The sequence below is a fragment of the Ceratotherium simum genome, chromosome 2, assembly GCF_057802395.1.
Source record: "Ceratotherium simum simum isolate JZ-2026a chromosome 2, ASM5780239v1, whole genome shotgun sequence".
Taxonomy (NCBI): Eukaryota; Metazoa; Chordata; class Mammalia; order Perissodactyla; family Rhinocerotidae; genus Ceratotherium; species Ceratotherium simum.
The window spans coordinates 37,338,222-37,358,974 of NC_141901.1; the positions used below are offsets into that span (position 1 = coordinate 37,338,222).

The following is a 20,753-nucleotide window of genomic DNA, read 5'->3' on the forward strand; positions in this document are numbered from 1 at the left end:
TGCAGCAAATAGGAGGCCGTGAGGATTCATTTCCAAAGTCATGGTGTCCTCAAACAAAGGGAAGCGGGAACTTCCACTTGGTTGAGGAATGAATATTCAAAAGGGAGATGCGGGGCCCGGCCCCGTGGCTTAGTGGTTAAGTGCTCACGCTCCACTACTGGCGGTCCGGGTTCGGATTCCGGGCGCGCACCAAGGCACTGCTTCTCTGGCCATGCTGAGGCTGCGTCCCAGATACAGCAACTAGAAGGATGTGCAGCTGTGACATACAACTGTCTACTTGGGCTTTGGGGAAAAAAAAAGAGGAAGATTGGCAACAGATGTTAGCTCAGAACTGGTCTTCCTTAGCAAAAAGAGGAGGATTAGCCTGGATGCTAGCTCAGGGCTGATCTTCCTCACCAAAAAAAAAAAAAAAAAAAAGCGAGAGGTGGGTATGTGCTGTCACAGGCTCAGTTGGAAAACATGCTTCTGCATAATGAGGGCTTTTACTGCAATGCTCCTCATGGAGAGATATTTGCATTAAAAATAAGGCAAAGGTAATGGGCATAGCTCTTGTGGTGAGGTTTGGTCAGTTTCAGGATGGCTGGTGATTATATCTTCTTAACATACAAAAGGAAAAAAACAACTTGGAAAAACAATTAGTTGCTTCCAAGCCTACTTTTGAGTTTCTCCAGGGCCCTAGTGGGTGACAATACTGCCTTACACTGTAGCTCAAGTAATGTCTTTGAGCTACTACCATTTCTTCTTAGTCCAATATCCTTTGAGAGATAAACCCTCAGGCTTCAGCTTGCTATGAGTCCTTCTTTTATTCACTAATTCAACAAGTATTGAGTAACGATTACATAGGCCTTAGAGGTTTGTGGGAAGTTAAGGAAGAGCATGTTCTGGATAAAAAAACAAAGATTGAAATATTAAGACTTTTTTCTGAAATCACTCAGCAAGCATTTATCAAATACCCACTGTAGTTCAGATTGCTATGTTATTGAGTACAATCCTCAAGTATGAGAACTTTTCCCTTGAGGTGGGAGATGAAACAGAAAAGTGAAAGAACAGAATGATGTAATAATAATTAATAATATGTCACTGAACATCTTCAGAATGTTGTCATCTGTGAGCAGATATTAGAGGCTTGATCCACCTGTCTTTCAACATCTTGCTCTTTTTCATGAAGTCAAGTGGACAGAGATCATGAGAAATTTGAGTGGAAGCTACATAGAGTTTGTTTTGGTGGGCTTCCCTGTTTCTCCACCATTCCAGCTACTCCTCTGTGCCCTCTTCCTTGCAATTTATCTGTTGACATTGTTGGAGAATGCACTCATCATTTTCACAATCTGGCTCATGCCAAGACTTTGTAGGCCAGTGTACTTTTTCCTTGGCCCTCGCTCCTTCTTGGAGTTGTGGTACATCAATGTTACGGTTCCCCAACTCTTGGGAGCGTTTCTTACTCAGGACCATAGAGCCCCCTATGTAGGTTGCATGACCCAACTCTACTTCTTCATGGCCTTAGCCTGCACTGCATGTATCCTGTTAAAAGTTCTGGTCTGTGACCACTACCTGGCCATCTGTGAACCCCTCCATTATCATATCTCACATCTTCCAGCCTGGCCACTCGCCTTGCTGCTTCCTCGTGGGGCAGTGGCTTCTTCAGCTCCATGATGGGGCTTCTTTTCATTTCCCGACTGTCCTACTGCAGCCTCAATATCATCAACCTCTTTTTCTGTGCTTTCAGCAAGTATTTGTGCAGACTATAGTCTCAGAGCTTGAGAGTCTTCCTTTCCATAGCTTTCTAAATTTCTGCTTGTTACGCTACTCCTTATTTCTGCTATCTGACAACTCAAACCAAAAGCAGTTCACGTTCATGTCTCAAACTTTGTGGTGGTAAGAGAGTACATTCATTTTAAGGCACATCGGACTCACGCGTCTTACCAGAATCCATTCAGTCTTTCAAGAAGCTATTTCTCTTTCCTTTGTCTGGGTCTTTTCTCTCACTGGGCTCCCTGTGATCTGGCAGGACTTTGGGCAGATATAATACTCAGATGTGGTATTTCAGCTCTTCTGTAGTTCTCTCATTTATAAAAATCTCCTCCTAAACCTCCATGTTTTGTTCTGCTCTAAACTGTATAATCTATCCCCTTGGAGGAATGGGAGGTGGAGTGTATTGGAAACAGCTCCTAGGCAAAAAGTTTACAATTCAGAGTTCTTACTAAAGTTATACAATAGCAATACTTATTTTAAGATAACTGTTTCTTAAATTTCTTTTTTCTTTACTTTTTAAAGTTATTTTATTGAGATGATAATATTTTAAAACATTGTAAAATTTCAGGTGTACATTATATGTCAGTCACCATATATATGTGCCCCTTTACCCTTTACGCCCACCCCCAAACCCCTTTCCCCTCTGGTAACCACTAATCTGTTCTTTTTGTTCCTGTGTTTCTCTTCCATATATGAGTTAAATCATGCAGTGTCTGTCTTTCTCTGCCTGGTCTATTTCCTTTAACATAATACCTTCAAAGTCAATCCATGTTGTTGCAAATGGGACAATTTTGCCTTTTTTCATGGCTGAGTAGTATTCCCTTGTATATATATACTACATCTTATTTATCCATTCATTAGTTGATGGACATGTAGGTTGTTTCCATGTCTTGGCTATTCTGAATAATGCTGCAATGAACATAGAGGTGCATAAGTGTCTTTGAATTGTTGATTTCAAATGCCTTGGATAGATACCCAGTACTGGGATAGCTAGGTCGTACAGTATTTCTAGTTTTAATTTGTAAGAATTCTCCATACTGTTTTCCATAGTGGCTAAACCAGTTTGCATTCCCACCAGCAGTGTTTGAGGGTTCCCTTTTCTCCTCATCTTCTCCAACCATTGTTATTTTTTGTATTTTTATTATTTATTATTTTATTATTTATTATTTATGGCCATTCTAGTAGGTGTAAGGTGATATCTCATTGTAGTTTTAATTTGCATTTCCCTAATGATTAGTGATGTTGAACATCTTTTCGTGTGCCTATTGGTGATCTGTATCTCTTCTTTGGAAAAATGTCTCTTCATATCCTTTGCCCCTTTTTTGATTGAGTTGTTTGTTTTTTTGTGGTTGAGTTGTATACGTTCATTATATATTTTGAAGATTAACCCCTTGTCAGACATATGATTTGCAGATATTTTCTTCCAGTTGGTGGGTTGTCTTTTCATTTTTTCCTAGTTTCCTTTGACTTGCAGAAGCTCTTTAGTCTGATGTAGTCCCATTTACTTATTTTACCTTTTGATTCCCTTGCCTGAGTATACATGGTATTCGAAAAGATGCTTCTAAGACTCATGTCGAAGAGCGTACTGCCTATATTTTCTTCTAGGAATTTATGGTTTCATGTCTTACCTTCAAGTCTTTAATCCACTTTGAGTTAATTTTTGTGTATGGCTTAAGATAATGGTCTACTTTCATTGTTTTGCATGTGGCTGTCCAATTTTCCCAATACCCTTTATTGAAGAGACTTTCCTTTATCCGGTGTATGTTCTTGGCTCCTTTGTCAAAGATTAACTGTCCATAGATGTGTGGTTTTATTTCTGGGCTTGCAATTCTGTTCCATTGATCTGTGTGTCTCTTTTTGTGCTGGTACCATGCTCTTTTGATTACTATAACATTGTAGTATATTTTGAAGTCAGGGATTGTGATGCCTCAAGATTTTCTCTTTTTCTCAAGATAGTTTTAGCTATTTGGGGTCTATTTGCTCCATATGAGTTTTAGGATTCCTTGTTCTGTTTCTGTGAAGAATGTCATTGGGATTGATGGACATTTTAACTATATTTATTCTTCCAATCCATGTGCATGGAATATCTTTCCATTTCTTTACATCTTCATCGATATCTTTCAATAATGTGTAATAGTTTTGATTGCAGAGGGCTTTCACCTCCTTGGTTAAATTTATTCCTAGATATTTTATCCTCTTTATTACAGTAGTAAATGGGATTACATTCTTGAGTTCTCTTTCTGTTAGTTTGTTATTAGAGTACAGCAATGCAACTGATTTTTATAAGTTGATTTTGTACCATGCTACTTTGCTGTAGTTATTGATTATTTCTAATAGTTTTCTGATGGATTCTTTAGAGTTTTCTATATGTAAAATCAAGCCATCTGCAAACAGTGAGAGTTTCACTCATTCATTGCCTCTTTGGATTCCTTTTATCATTTTTCTTGTCTAATTGCTCTGGCCAAAACCTCTAGTACTATGTTGAATAATACTGGTGAGAGTGGGCACCCTTGTATTGTTCCTGTTCTCAGAGGGATGTTTTTCACAATTGAGTATGATGTTGGGTGTGGATTTGTCATATATGGCCTTTATTATGTTGAGCTACTTTTCTTCTATGCCCATTTTATTGAGAGTTTTTAACATAAATAGATTTCTCTGCATCTATTGAGATGATCATGTGAATTTTACTCCTCATTTTGTTAATGTGCTGTATCACATTGATTGACTTGTGGATGTTGAACCATCCCTGCTTCCCTGGTATAAATCCCCCTTGATCAGGGTATATGATCCTTTCAATGTATTGCTGTATTTGGTTTGCCAATACTTTGTTGAGAATTTTTGCATCTATGTTAATCAGAGGTATGGCCCTGTAATTTTCCTTCTTTGTGTTGTCCTTTTCTTGCCTTGGGAGCAGGGTGATATAGACCTCATAGAAACAGTTGGGAAGTGTTCCGTCTTCTTCAATTTTTTGGAATACTTTGAGAAGGGTATGTATTAGATCTTTGAATGTTTGGTAGAATTCTCCAGAGAAGCCATCTGGTCTTGGACTTTTATATTTTAGGAGTTTGTTTTTTGTGTGTGTGGGGAGGAAGGTTAGCCCTGAGCTAACGTATGTTGCCAATCCTCCTCTTTTTGCTGAGGAAACTGGCCTTGGGCTAACATCCATGCTGATCCTCCTCTACTTTACATATACAATGCTGGCAAAGCATGGCCCAATGAGTGAGTAGGTCCACATCCATGAACCTGCAAACCCTGGGCCACTGAAGTGGAGCACGTGAACCTAACCACTACACCACTGGGTTGGCCCCTGAGGATTTTTTGATTACTGTTTCAATCTCTTTCCTTGTGATCAGTCTATTTAGATTCCCTATTTCTTCTTGATTCAGTTTTGGGATGTTGTATGCGTCTAAGAATTTATCCATTTCTTCTAGATTGTCCAATTTGTTGGCAAATAGTTTTCGTAGTATTCTCTTAAAATCCTTGATTTTCTGCTGTATCTGTTGTAATTGCTCCTCTTTCATTTCTAATTTTATTTATTTGAGCCTTCTCTCTTTTTGTCTTAGTGAGTCTGGCTAAGGGTTTGTCAATTTTGTTTATCTTCTCATAGAACCAGCTGTTAGTTTCATTGATCCTTTCTACAGTTTTTTTTTTTTTTTTAGATTCTATTTCCTTTATTTCTCTTCTAATTTTTATTATTTTCCTCCTTCTGCTGACTTTGGCCTTTATTTGTTCTTCTTTTTCTAGTTCTGTTAGGTGTAGTTTAAGACTACTTATTTGAAATTTTTCTTTTTTGTTAAGATGGGCCTGTATTGCTATGAATTTCCCTCTTAGGACCGGTTTTGCTTCATCCCATATGAGCTGGTATGGTGTAATTTCAATTTCTTTTGTCTCCAGCTATGTTTTGATTTCTCCTTTAATTTTTTAATTGATCCATTGGTTGTTCAGTACATGTTGTTTAGTGTCCACATATTTGTGACTTTCCCAGCTTTTTTCTTGTAGGTAATGTCTAGTTTCATAACATTAAGGTGGGAAATGATGCTTGATATGATTTAAATCTTCTTAAATTTATTGAGGCTTGCCTTGTTTCCAAACATATGGTCTATCTTTGAGAATGTTCCATGTGCACTTAATAAGAATGTTTATTCTACTGTTTATGGATGGAGTGTTCTATGTATAACTATTAGGTCCATCTGGTCTAGTTTTTCATTTAATTCTATTATTTCCTGTTGACTTTCTGGCTGGATGATCTGTTGATGCATGTAGGGTGTTGAGGTTCCCTACTATTATTGTGTTGCTGTTAATTTCTCCTTTTAGGCCTGTTAATAGTTGCTTCATGTATTTTGGTGCTCCTGTGTTAGGCACATATATATTTATAAGTGTTATGTCCTCTTGGTGGAGTGTCATTTTTATCATTGTATATTGCACCTCTTTGTCTCTCATTGTCTTTTTTAACTTGAAGTCTACTTTGTCTGATATGAGTATGGTAACACCTGCTTTCTTTTGTTTGCTGTTAGCTTGGGGTATCGTCTTCCATCCCTTCACTCTGAGCCTGTGTTTGTCTTTAGAGCTGAGATGTGTTTCCTGGAGATAGCATATTGTTGAATCTTGGTTTTTAATCCATTTAGCCACTCTGTGTCTTTTGACTGGAGAATTCAATCCATTTACATTTAAAGTGATTATTGATATATGAGGGCTTACTACTGCCATTTTATAACTTGTTTTCTGGTTGTTCTGCATTTCCCTTGTGTATTTCCAACTGCCAATTCACTTTGGTAATTCTCTATGATGGTTTTCTCATTATTTATCATTTGTGTTTCTGTTCTTCCTTTTCATTTAGTGGTTACCATGAGGTTTGTATTAAAAAATCACATAGATAAGATAGTCCATTTTCTGAAAGACTCTTATCTTCTTAGCCTAAGCAGGTTACATCCCTTTCTCCTTCCCTGTCTAAGTTATTGCTGTCACAACTTATTCTGTGTGTCTTGGAGTTTCTGATTAAAATGAAGTGGTTACAGTTATTTTTGATGCTTTCCTTCCCTTTATCTTTAATATTATAATTAAGTGTTTGCTAGCCTGTTCTGATAGAGAGCTGCAATTTTCTGATTTTGTCTGTCTACTTATCTCCTTGCTCAAGGCTTTGTAAATCTTTTCCTTTTTTGGGGGAGGGGCTTCTTCATCCTTTCTTGTAGGGGAGGTCCTATGGCAATGAAGTCCCTCAGCTTTTGTTTATCCGGGAAAGTTTTTATTTCTCCATTGTATTCAAAGGATAGTTTCACTGGACAGAGTATTCTTGGCTGAAAGTTTTGTTTTTCAGTATTTTGAGTACTTCATTCTGCTCTCTCCAAGGCTGTAAGGTTTCTGCTGAGAAATCCACTGAAAGCCTGAGAGAAGTTACTTTGTACATTATTTTCTTCTTCCTTGCTGCCCTTAATATTTTTTTTTGTTTGTCACCAACTTTTGCCAGTTTTACTAATATATGCCTTGGAGAAGGTCTTTTTACATTGCTGTAATTAGGCGTTCTATTCACTTCACTTACACATACTTCTAGCTACTTCCTCAGGTTTGGGAGGTTCTTAGCTATTATTTCTTTGAACAAGCTCTCCACTCCTTTCTCCCACTCTTCTCCTTCTGGAATACCTATAATCCTTATGTTGCATTTCCTAATTGAGTCAGGTATTTCTGAGGATTTCTTCATTTATTTTTAGTCTTAGTTTTCTCTCCTCCTCCACCTGAAGCATTTCCATATTTCTGTCCTCTAAATTACTAATTTTGTCCTCAATAATATCAGCTCTGTTTTGTAAGGATTCCATATTTTATTTTTTATCTCATTCCTTGTGTTCTTCATCTTGAACATTTCTGTTTGGTTCTTTTCTTGTAGTTTCAATCTCTTTTTTAAAGAATACCTTCTGCTCATTAATTTTATTCGTGAGCTCATTGAACTGTCTTTCTGAGTTTTCTGTAACTCACTGAGTCTCTTCATGACAACTATTTTGAATTCTGTCATTTCAATTGTAAATTTCTGTGTATTCAGGATTGGTTTCTAGATACTTGTCACTTTCCTCCAGGTCTGGAGAGTTAATATATTTATTCATTTTGTTTGATGAGGTGGATCTTTGCCATCACATAGTGTTAGTATCTGGTCACAGATTCCACCTGCCACAGCTGAGGGTGGGGAGAAGCTGTTTTTTCCGAGCTTTCCACAATGCCTGGCAGTTGTGCCCATCCATTGCAAGTTTTACTGATAGGGATCTCTGCTTCTGGCTGCTGATGCTTCACACACACAGGTGCAGGCGCTCTGGTGGGGATCCTCTGCACTGGCCAACAATCTGAGCTGATGTGTCAGGCAGGATGGGGAGGGAGGGCATGACTTCTTTCCCACCCATGCTCTCTCTCTGTAATCACTGGCTGCGCACTTGGGCTGCTCGACTTGCTGCCTCAATGTGGAACCTTCCTGCAGGCTGGAAAGCAACTCCCGGAGCAAAAGCATTCCTCCAGTGGGCTGTCTTTTCCTTCTCTTCTCAGAGTTGCTCACCACCATCCAGGCTAGGTGCCGTGGCCTAGATCATTGCCATTGGGGAGGGGAAGGAGATCTGATTACCTCCTTCCACTGTCTCCCGTGGGGGGGTGTCCAACACCCCAACCTTAGACGTCTAGCTGCCCGGATCACTCAGACATCTGTTGTGTAGATGTCCTCTGTTGGGTAATCAATGTCCTTTTCATTGTATCTTAGTGGGGAGAGCCTACGGGAAGAGCTCACTCCACCATGATGCTGACATTACTCCTGTTTCTCAAATTTCTCATTGACTTTGGTCACTTTCCAGTGACTTCAAATAATGGTTCTTAATTTTTTTGTCGATGTTTAATAATTTTTGTCTTTGAAAAGAATCACTGAATCTCTTCATGCCATTAATTCCTTCTTTTCTATTTCCCATTCAAAATCCTTATTCACTCTATTTCTGGTTAAATATCTTACCCGCTGAACCCATGCCTCAATCCAGCAGGGCCACTTGATATTAGATAGGCAATTCAAAGTATCTTGATCTCTGGCTTCAGTAATTGGTACAAGTGGTGGGTGGGTAAATAAAGCCAGACTAACAAATGTTTCTTTTTCTTTTACATAACAAATGGTCAAAGAAGAAATGAAGTGCAATAAGAAAATATTTCTAGCTTAATGATAATAAAAACAAAGCATGTTTACTTTTGTAGAATGCAGCCAAAAATTGCTTAGAGGCAAATTTGTAGATTTAAGTTCTTATACTTAAAAATGAGAAAATATTAAGAGCAAAATCAATGCTTATCAACCAAGAATCTAATTTTGTTTGGAAAAAAGTCAAATTAATCAAAAAGTAAGCAGAAGAAAGGGTATAGTGAAGTTATGAATAGTAAACAGATCCTGCAGACAACTACAGCATAGAGACATATTGTGAGGAAGTTAATGTCAATAAACAAACTTAGATAAAAAGACAAAATTCCCTTAAGAATACAACCTATCGAAAGTGACAAAAAAAAACCCAGAAAATATGAATAGCCCAATATTTGTTAAAGATATTGATTTCTAAATATAAAACCTCCCCCCCCAAAAAATTGCAGATTCAGATGGCTTCATTGGTTCATTCACCAAACAGTTAAGGAAAAAATAAAAATAATATTATGCAAGTTCACTCAGGAAATAAAATGTTGAGAACATTTCATATCTTGTATCATGAGACTAGAATAACACTGAAAATGAAACCTGATGAGCGTGGTATAAGAAAACAAACTTGTAGACACTATAACATATTAGCATAGTTTCAACAATAGTTCTAAGAAAATATTAGAAAATATATTCCAGCAATATATAAAATAATATGTCATGACAAATGGAATCTATTCCAAGAATGAAAGACTGATTTATTATTTAAAAATCTGTTAACGTAATTTAATAAATTAGCAAAATAAATGTTAAAAATTTATGTACTCATCTCAGTATTTTTAGAAAAATTTTTTGTAAAAATCAATACCCATTGTTAAAAATTTTGTTTCTATGAAAAACTAAAACTACCACCATACCTCACGTGAAATACTGAACTCTTTCCCCTAGGATGATCACTCTTTTAATCTCTATACAATATTATACTGGAGTTCTAAACCACTGCCATAATTAAAATAAAAAGATATAAAAAGTATAATGATTTAAAATAAATAATAAAACTCTTTATTTGCAAATGACATGACTGAATACCTAGAAAATCTTACTAAATCTACAAAAGAAGCTATAAAACTAATAAGTATATTCAATAAGGTCTAAAATCAATTGTCTTTATATTAGTTACAAAAAACAAAAAAAACGATATTGTTAAATGTCAATATCAATAGTATCAAAACATAAAACACTTAGAATTATACATAAATTGTAGCATTAATCACAATAACCCAGAAAAGGAAATAACCTAAATGTCCATCAGTGGAAGATTTGATAAAGAAAATGTGGTACATGTAAATAATGGAATATTTTTCATCCTTAGAAAAGAAGGAAATCTTGCCACTTGTGACAACATGGATGGACCTAGAGGACACTAAGCTAAGTGAAATAAGCTGAAATAAACCAGATACAGAAAGAAAAATACTATATGTTCTCACTTATATGTGGAATCTAAAATAGGCAAACTCATAAAAGCAGAGAGTAGAATGGTGGTTACTAGAGGCTGTGGGGAGGGAGAAATGTTAATATGTTTGTCAAGGATACAATTTTCAGTTATATAAGATGAATAAATTCTAGGAATCAAATGTGTAGAATGGTGACTATAGGTAACGATACTGAACTGCATACTTGAAATTTGCTCACAGGGCATATGTTAATTTTTCTCATCACATACACAAAAAAATGGTAACTATATGAGGTGATGGATATGCTAATTAGCTTTGATTATAGTGATTAATTCACAATCTATACGTATATCAAATCATCAGGTTGTACACCATAAATATACACAATAAAATAGATAAGAAAATCAGCACCCAGTTTTTCTGCAACAAATAATCTTCAGACTCCACAAACAATATTATAACTTAAACACTAGAGTGTGTTTAGATATTTTAATAATAATAAATAAAAATTTATGTTTCTTTATGAAAAAACTCGATCTGAAGTGACTTGAGATGGCAGGAAAAAAAGACTGGCTTGGGGGTTTTGTGGTGACTAGGAAGTGGAGGCAGCATGAGATTTCCTGGGCAGAGGTTTGCATGGTTTGAACCTCCTACAAGTGAGAAAAGAAGGGGCACTAGGCTTTCTGATCAGCTTGCCCATATGTGTGGCAGAAGAATAAGAGGAGGGAGTTTAAAGGTGTAATAGATGTCAGAAAACATAAAACACAGTCAGACCCTTTCTTAAATTCTGCCCATATCACAGTGTTGATTAATGTAGCTATACAGTAGTTCTTAATATAGGAAGGAGTAATTATTTCTATTTTCTTCTTCTTTTTCAGATTGTTGTAGTTATTTAAAGGCTTGTGACATTCCATTTGAACTATAGAATAAGTTTGTCTTTTCTACAAAAATCCTTGCTGGGATTTTGAAAGGAATTGCATTACAGTATAGATTGAATTCAGGACAAATTTTGTTCTTTTTCTAGTTTCTTGAGATAAGACTTGGATTATTTGTTAGAGACTTTTTCTCTTCTCTAACGTAAACATTTAGTACTATGAATTTCCCTTTTAGCACTTCTTTAGCTTCACACCACAAATTTAGATACATTGTAATTTTATTTTGATTCAGTTGTATGTATTATTTTCATTTCTTTTGTGATCTCATCTATGACCCATGGATCATTTAAATTCCATGCGTTCATAGATTTTCCTATTGTCTTTCTGTTATTTATTTCTAACTTGATTCCATTATGGTTAAAAAACCATAATATCCTTTGTATGATTTCCATCCTTTTAAATTCTTTGAAGTTTGCCTTGTGGTCTAGGGTATGATTTACCTTGATATGAGGTGGATGTGGGTTACCCCCTTGGCTCTGCTGGCAATGCTACTATGGGCAGACAAGGGCCGGCTGGCTTTTATGAGGTGGGGACTGAGTTAGGATATCAGCTCTGTTGACACTTCAGGTGCAGGCAGATCAGGCTTCCTACTGCCAGTGGCTATGGGTCTCCCTATTAAGTCTCTGTTGGGCTTCCCCTTTCCTGATCCTTTTCCAGGGAGAATAGACTTTACTTTTACTTTTTACTTTATTTTTGTTTTCCTTTTTTTTGCTTATGCCTAGGCCTGTTGACAGTTTCAGGTTGCAAGTGACAGGGTCTTCCACAACCCAGTGTGGCATATATGTGGGATAAAAAAAATCCTTGGGAATTCACTGTGGTATCATTCTTCAAGTCCTGAGGTCCCTAACAAACACATCATCTCTTTTAAAAAATTTCTTATTTATTTTTTTAATTTAAGTATAATTCATATATAACATTATATTAGTTTCAGGTATACATTGTAATGACTTAATATTTCTATATATTGTGAAATGATCACTACAGTTAGTCTAGTTAACATTAGTCATCATATATAGTTAAAATTTTTTTATTCTTGTGATAAAAACTTTTAAGATCTCTTAGCAACTCTAAAATACGCAGTACAGTATTATTAACTATAATTTATAATCTTTTATTCACCTTGCATTTTATGTCATTTTATGATTGTCTCTTGAATTATTTCTAAGTTATTTAGTTGTATTTAGAGAGAAGACCAGAGAAAAGAGAATATACACCATGTTTTTCTGGAAACTGAATAGATTAAACTTTTTAAGAAATTGGCAAACTCTTTTCCCAAATTCCAAGCTATTTTATACTTTTTATATCCCCAACAGCAGTGTATGAGTTACAGTTCTTCCAAATGGTAACCAACACTAGTATTCAGTCATTTTTATTTTTAGACATTCTAATAGTTGTGTAATAGAATTACATTGGGTTTTTAATTTGTATTGTCTAATGACTGATAATGTTGAGCATCTCGTCATGTGCTTGCACCCCATCCATATATATTCTTTCAGTTATTAAAATCTCATTGTCATTATATTAGAAACTTTTAAAATATGCTTAATTAACCAATTTTAAATAGTCATTACATAATTGGAAGTGCTGGACTACAACAAGATGTTATATAGTGCCAGGAACTAGAATTCCAACCTTTTTATTTTTGGAAGTATTTCCCAGCACTCCTCCTCCTTGGCACCTTCTCTGACAACCCTGCTCCAGTTTGTCTTATCTTGTCTGTTCACTGTTTTAGTCTTCAGCACAGTACAGCATACAGTAGTCCACTCTTACACATGGTTTTGCTTCCCATGATTTCAGTTACCTCCTATCAACCATGGTCCAAAAATATTAAGTGAAATATTCCAGAAATAAATAATTCATAAGTTTTAAGTTCACTCATTATGAGTAGCATGATGAATCTCACTCTGCCCTGCTCTATTCTGCCCAGGTGTCAACCATCTCTTTGTGCAGTGTATCTATGCCTTATATGCTACCCACGCTACCCATGCTACCCACCCATTAGTTGCTTAGTAGCCATCTCAGTTATCAGATCTACTGTTGAGGTATCAAAATGCTTGTGTTCAAGTAAACATTGACATCATTTGCTCCTAACATCCAAACATCAACATCTTCATGGCTCAATGACCCTCTCTCTGACCCATAGTAAGGGCCCATAGTAAACTAATGCTACATCATAGTACCTGTGCCATTCACCTCACTTCAGCTCATCACGTAGGCATTGTTTCATCTCACAGAATTACAAAAAGAAAGGTGAGTACAATACAATATATTATGAGAGAAAGAGATTATATTCACATAACTTTTATTACAGTATACTGTTATAATTCTTTTATTTTCTTATTAGATATTGTGGTTAATCTCTTACTTTGTCTCATTTATAAATTAAGCTTTATCATAATTATGTATGCATAGGAAAAAATGTAGTATATATAGGGTTTGGTACTATCCACGGTTTCAGGCACCCCCTGGGGATCTTGGAACGTATCCCTCATGGATAAAGGCAGACTACTCTAATTCACTTTTCATGGGAACAATCTTCTTTTCACTACTGAAGTATAAATCCCTGTAAGAAGATATTGTTCCTCATACTTATCTGAGTTCTCCCATAGTACAATCTCTAAATGCTGTAAGCTCTTCTTATTGCCTGGGAAGGGAGTCAGTGATGAGAGGGAAAGAGTGTGTTTGTGGTAAGTGGGAGAGCAAATTGAATGAGCATTAGGGATGCAATGTCTCATGCACTCTTTTTGCTGCCAAAACAAAACTTATGAAGTAGCAGGAAGCCTTGTTTATGGGCAGGATAAGAAATCTGCAAGTTTTAAATCCCCAGAGATTTCCAGAGAGTTTTACAAGTCACAAGCTATATAAAGCCCTGTAGCTAATGAGAGCAAATTACAAAGTTGAGTAAAAAGTTCTCTCACTCCCTCTGATGAAAGAAGAGAAGAATTCCCTGGAGTCACCTAACCAGAACCAAACCTCTAGAGCTGAGAAACCTCAGGCCCTGATGATAATCAGACAATCTCTCTACACTGGAAGAAGAAATGACTCTAAACCATTGTGATTTAGTGAGTGGTGAGAGCTGATTGCAGCACATATGGCTTAGCCTCACAGCTCATGTCTAAAATCTCTAGAGTCACAGAAAGCTGAAGCTTGTACCAAATCAGGACCTTTGTCTCACTTCCCAGTTGGTGAAACTTAGACCCAGAAGGTGCAGGGACTTTCCCAATGTCACTAAACTAGCAGTGATAAAGTTAAGAATCAAGACTCTTAGACCAGTGATTTTCATACTAAGTCAAACTCTATCTCTTTTGCATGGATAACAAAGCATGCTTCCAAAAATGTGAGAACTATCCTAGAAGAAAATGACCATAACACTGAACTGGCTTTGGAATCCTGACAAAATACAAAAGGTAGGAAATTATGCTAAATGGTTTGATTCTCTATTCATGATAATTTATTGTCACTACATTTTCTCCAAATTACTATTTCTCTTTGACTTTCTATGTTTCTTTTGTCAGTGGATCCATATCCCAAATTAAATTTGATGCAAGTGGATTTTGGGACAACTTCCGAGATCGGTGAGAGTAGAGTGGGTTATAGTACTCTCGTCCCCTACACACACACCTTCAGAATATGCCAGAAGTAGGTGGAGATTCTGACATTCATAGTCTACTGCTGATGATCCACCAAGCAGGTATTTAGCACACAATTAAAGGTAAGAATTAGATAAGAAAGGACCTGTCTTGGAATTTGTATTGCTGATTGTTTGCATTTTCAAAATGCTTCTGACTTTAATGATGGCTTTGAAAATAATCCCTCTGGGCTGTCTTGGAAGGGGTATGGCACACTATTTGAAATCAAGTTCTTCTGCAGGTATTTATGTTAGAAAGAGCTTGGGTTTTGCACTAAGCACACCAGGTACTAAAACAACTTCTTGTTTTGCCAATATATTATTTTTTTCTCTTTTTCCTTTGTTTACCTAGCTAATCTTTTAGTTCCACAATCCATATAATTGCCCTTTTTATAGAGTTACTCTGAGGAGTCAAGAGAATTTAAATACATTAGTGTGTAAAGTGCTCTACTGGTGGAAGGAATTTTCCACAATGGAATAGGGACGAGTAGAAGGATATATTGGCACTGAGCATTTCTGAGAGGGAGAGAAAGTCTTATGAAACAGTCCAGAATGCTTCAGACTGCTGTTTATGGGGGGAAGTGAAGCAATAATCTGCAATTGTGGATTTGAATACCAAAGACTCACACTAAATTTCGATGCTCAGGAGGCTTAGTTAAAGGCCTCAGGATGGAGCTCAAGAATCATCTAGACACTGTCCCTCATTATATATCCTTAGGCAAGAAGACAGAAAAATCCTTTAATCTTCTCTTTGGGAGATAATGACTCACAGATAAGAAGATGTGGATACAGTGAGAGAAAGAGGGAAACAGGAAAAGAGAAAGGGTTGATAAGAGATAAGGAAAGATTGTGTGTGATTCATGTATGACTATTAAAGAATAAGCATCTTGTCAGCTATAAGAAGACAAGAATCAAAGGGACCTACAAAGTAGAGTAAACAAGTTGGTGGATTATTTCTGGAAGCATTTATAATTTAGACCATTTTCCTACTACCTCTTCTGACTATCAGTGACCAGTCAAATTCTGCCATGAGAACGTTCATTCTTAGCCAGAACTAAATTTAATTAGGAGTGGAAAATCTGTTCATCTCCATGCTCAAAAATCACATTCTTAACAGTGCGAATTAACTAAGTAAAACAGAAATTGTTTATAGCTTCAGCACTTATTTGATGATTAACCTATCCATCCAACATTTATTGGGTATTATTACCATCTTAAAATGCTCTATATTATCACCCTGAGACACAGAAATATATGACCCAGTCTCTTTCCTTAAGAAGAAAACACTGACAAATGAAGAATACACAATTAAAATCAAGACAGTTTGATTTTAGCTACAAATATGCTATTTCATGGATACAATTATCTTATTTCTAAAATAATCACAGTGCCCTACACATTTGACAGCTGTCCTATCCTCTTCACATTTATGCTGTGAGAGTAAAATCAATAAACATTTGAAAGAATCTGGCAAAATGTAGACTCTGTTGTTGGGCAAGAGGGAAAATCCTCCTCCTCCCTTTCCCTTAAGGTTCTTGTGGCTGGCCTAAAAATTCAAAGACAGGTTATCAGGAGAAAATAATACCAAGTTTAATAACATGTATACATGGGAGAAACCAGGGAAACTTAATTTCTTGACAAATGGTGACGGTTTTAACCTTAAATAGCATATTCAGGTAGACAAAGGATGATGTTGGTGGTGGAGAGGGAGACAGGAGGGAGACACAAATCACAGTAATCAAGAGTATGCATATTTAAGACCTCTCCTTCCATACTGAAAAGAGGTTCCAGAGATAAGATCATCTTCCCAGTACAGCAAGGGAGATTCCTTTACAAATGGAGATTTCCCTTCTAAACGTACATGTTTGTGTGACAACCCTTTGCAGGGCCACCTAGAGAATGTGGCTAGGGAGAGGCAGAATTTTTTATAAGAGGGGCTTGTTGGTGGCTTTCCTATTGCAGCACCTATTTTACATTATAAATACAGCCATCATATGGTAGTGGCTCCTTCCTGAAACAGGCCTTCTATGTTAAATTATTTAGGTAGTTTGGGCAAGGTCAAATGTCCATCAGAGAAAATAATCAAGGTATGGGGACATATTTCATGGTGGCCAATTTTCATCTCCCACAGTATAAATACTAGTTATTAAGTATGTTGGTATGTGGGAAAGGAAAAATAGTATGATATAATACAAAGCTGAAGGAATGTGTTAAATATAAGGAAAAACACAATGATGCAGAAGTCAAAGGAGGAGGAGACTAAATTAGGTGTAGAATTAGCAAAGAATTCATAGAATGACTAGCATTCATCATTTTCAGATGCCGAGCTTGGCATCGTAGAAATGGGCAAAATCTCAATTGCTGTCTTCATAAAGGGTCTGTTTATCAATACTAACAACATGCTCTAATTAATCGTTATTAATCGTAAGGTTCTTGAGATATCCTATCTTCTTCCCCTCTCCTCACAGTGGAGGAAAGGGAGCATGTTATTTACTTTCCTTTAATATTTCAGGACCTAAATGTCTTCTCCAAGAAGAAAAAATGACTTTAGAATTCTCTAACAATTATAAGCCATAGTCTAAGTTTGGTTTCAAAATTACTATAAATCAACTATCAACCTTCATTCAGTAGATATATACAGACCATATATTATGTGGAAGTTGCTGTGTCGGACCTTGACTCTGTTTGTCTGTTAGCTACTAGGTAGTTTTTCAAGTATTCAGAATCTGATCCATTTCTGGCTCTCCCAATGCACCTGCATCTCATTCATCTGGACATTACTTAGGATATTTTTTTCCCTATTGTTTTACCAACCAATAAAATTCTTAAAAAGAAAAAAAAGGCCAGGAAAAGTCCTCTTGTCACATAAGTAATCAGTAATTGGTTGCTGAATAAACAGGAAATGAAGGAATGAACAATTAGGAAAACACATCACCTACACATACATGATGTTTTGCTAAACTAAGTGAAAAATCAGCTGGTAATTATAAATCTGATCATTCATCTTACTCACATCACAGTTTTCAAGGAGTAATGGAGAGTTAAATGCTTACTTGTTTCTTTCAGATATCAGACATTAAACAATGAAGATCAACCAGACAATTCTAAAGGAATTTGTTCTCGTTGGCTTTTCTGTTTACCCACATGTACAGACACTCCTCTTTGTGGTCTTCTTTTGCCTCTACCTTCTCACCATCACAGGTAACCTGGCCATCATGGGTCTTACTTGGGTGGACAGAGCTCTCCACACCCCTATGTACCTCTTCCTCAGTGCACTCTCCTTCTCTGAGACCTGCTACACCATGACCATCATCCCCAAGATGCTGGCAGATCTACTGGCCAAAAGTAGAAGCATTTCAGTCATGGGTTGTGGCTTGCAGATGTGTTTCTTCTTGGGACTTGGTGGCACTAATTGTTTCATCCTTACATTGATGGGCTATGATCGCTTCCTGGCCATCTGCAACCCTCTCAGATATCCCCTGCTTATGACCAACATGGTATGTGGACAACTTGTGGCCTCTGCTTGGGCTGGAGGCTTCTTTATCTCTCTGATAGAGACTGTGCTGATATTCAGGGGCTCTTTCTGCAGCTCCAACCGTGTCAAACACTTCTTCTGCCATATGCGGGCAGTTGTGAGGCTGAACTGCCTAGACAGTGACCTCATCGAATTTATTGTAACTGTGATCTCAGTGTCAGGCTTGCTGGGCACCTTCCTGCTCATCATCCTCACTTATGTTTTCATTCTTTCCACTATCGTCAGGATCCCTTCAGCTGAGGGCAAGCAGAAGGCATTTTCTACCTGTGCTTCCCACATCACAGTGGTCATCATCCACTTCGGTTTTGCATCTATTGTTTATCTGAAGCCTGAAGCCTCAGGGGGAGATGACACACTGATAGCAGTCCCTTACACTGTCATTACCCCTTTCCTCAGCCCCCTCATTTTCAGCCTCAGGAATAAGGACATGAAGAATGCTTTTAGAAAAGTGCTTAGAAAGACAAGTTCCTTGAATAAATAATTTTGGATTATTGCTGCATGGTTGACTATCCCAGAGGCAAATGAAGCATCTACCCTGTGACATCTGGAGGAACCTGTACCATTTTTTTTTCCAGAGGCTGGCATATGGAGCCAAAGTGACTGGGTATGAGATATAAGCTGTCACAACCATTTGCTCAGCTTGTTAAGGAAGTTGTCCAATTCTTTTATTTCTACTTCTTCTACTGTCCATCTGCATCTACTTTTAATCAGTTGTCCAACCATTTCTGTTTCTAGTATCTGCCTCTGCACATACCAGGTGTCTGCCAGTCAACCTCTGGATGTCCTGCACCATTGAAGGAATGGGAATAGATTGATTGTGGAAGGAAAAAGAGAACACCTGTGACCACTACACTAAGAGATGTTTTCAAATGTCTAATAATGTAAAGGTTTAGGAATATTTCCAAGCAACATTGTGAGGCACTGGGCTGCACCTCCCAGGAAATGAACCATTTCTAATAGGAGATACACTATGTTGAAATCAACAGCTGTCTGCTTATGTATGTCTGGACTGATATTTCTATTTGTTAAGTACCCATGCCATACTGATTACTAATACTGTTCACGACTGTGTCCTTCCAATAACTATCAATTAATAACTTCTGTATAAACAGGATATCTTGGAACATTGATTCAAACAAATAAACAGGATAGTAGAGCCTATGTCTTCTATGAATGTGGGAATCCATGGGTAAGGACTGGAAATGACCTCAATTTTCTTTCTTTCTTTCTTTTTTTTTTTTTTTTGTGAGGGAGATCAATCCTAAGCTAACATCCGTGCTAATCCTCCTCTTTTTGCTGAGGAAGACTGGCCCTGAGCTAACATCTATGGCCAATCCTCCTCCTTTTTTTCCCCAAAGCCCCAGTAGATAGTTGTACATCATAGTTGCACATCCTTCTAGTTGCTCTATGTGGGACACGGCCTCAGCATGGCCGGAGAAGCGGTGCGTCGGTGTGCACCTGGGATCCAAACCCCAGCCGCCAGTAGTGGAGTGCGCGCACTTAACCTCTAAGCCACGAGGCTGGCCCAACCTCCGTTTTCTTTAAGTTGAAGATATTCAAAAGCAAATGTTTAAAAAAAAAAGTGTCATAATATTAAGGGTTTGACAAAGAAAGGTATTTTGATATAATTTTGGAAGACATAAAATGTGTAAATAAAGGAAATCAAATCAACATAGCATCAATCTTTATATCACCAGGAAGAAAATTAGAAGCTCTGTGGAGGTTACATAACAGAAGAGTGGTAAGTGGTCTTACTGAAAATTCAGATGTATAAGCCTAGGGAAATTTCTGAATCCCTTTGTCTCAGTTCTGTTATAACCAAATCTGTGACCTCTTAGGAAAGACATAAATTTTGTACCAAGGCTTGGTATACATAAAATAGATGAAAAATGTTGGAATAATTTCTGAACTCCATTATTTACTGGGATGTTATAAAGATAAATGAGATAATGGATGAATGTTATATGTACATACAGTGACTAAGCTTACCTCTTACTACAACTCTATTTTCTTCCCTGAGACTGTTTTTTTGGCACATGTTCAAGCAGAATATTTCCCCTCTTCAAACTGTGGTCACTGCCTGAGTGCAAGAGTATTTTTTCTACTTTTGTTTCTCACCTGAAAACTGATTATCCAATCAAGGGAAGCTATAAAATCTTGGAACTAAATTCTAACAATTTATCCACTCATGGTGGGTCTGGAAGATATAATGTTAGGTCTAGAATCAAGTTCTGGAAGTTGAATTTGGACAAATTAAGCTGCATACACCTGACATTGTGACTGTGGCAGGGATTGTTAGTTGGCTACTTGATATTGA

General features: G+C 37.0%; 1 protein-coding gene and 1 pseudogene across 1 annotated transcript; both read left to right on the forward strand.

The window, feature by feature from the left end:
* Positions 1 to 1,185: 1,185 nt before the first annotated feature.
* LOC147917898 (olfactory receptor 6P1-like) lies at positions 1,186 to 1,748 on the forward strand (annotated as a pseudogene).
* A 16,213-nt stretch (positions 1,749 to 17,961) lies between these two features.
* Positions 17,962 to 18,917, forward strand: LOC147917899 (olfactory receptor 10X1-like). Its single transcript, XM_087418967.1, has one exon. The coding sequence runs from the start codon at positions 17,985 to 17,987 to the stop codon at positions 18,915 to 18,917; it is 933 nt and encodes a 310-aa protein (XP_087275093.1). The 5' UTR covers positions 17,962 to 17,984.
* The last annotated feature ends 1,836 nt before the right edge of the window (positions 18,918 to 20,753 follow it).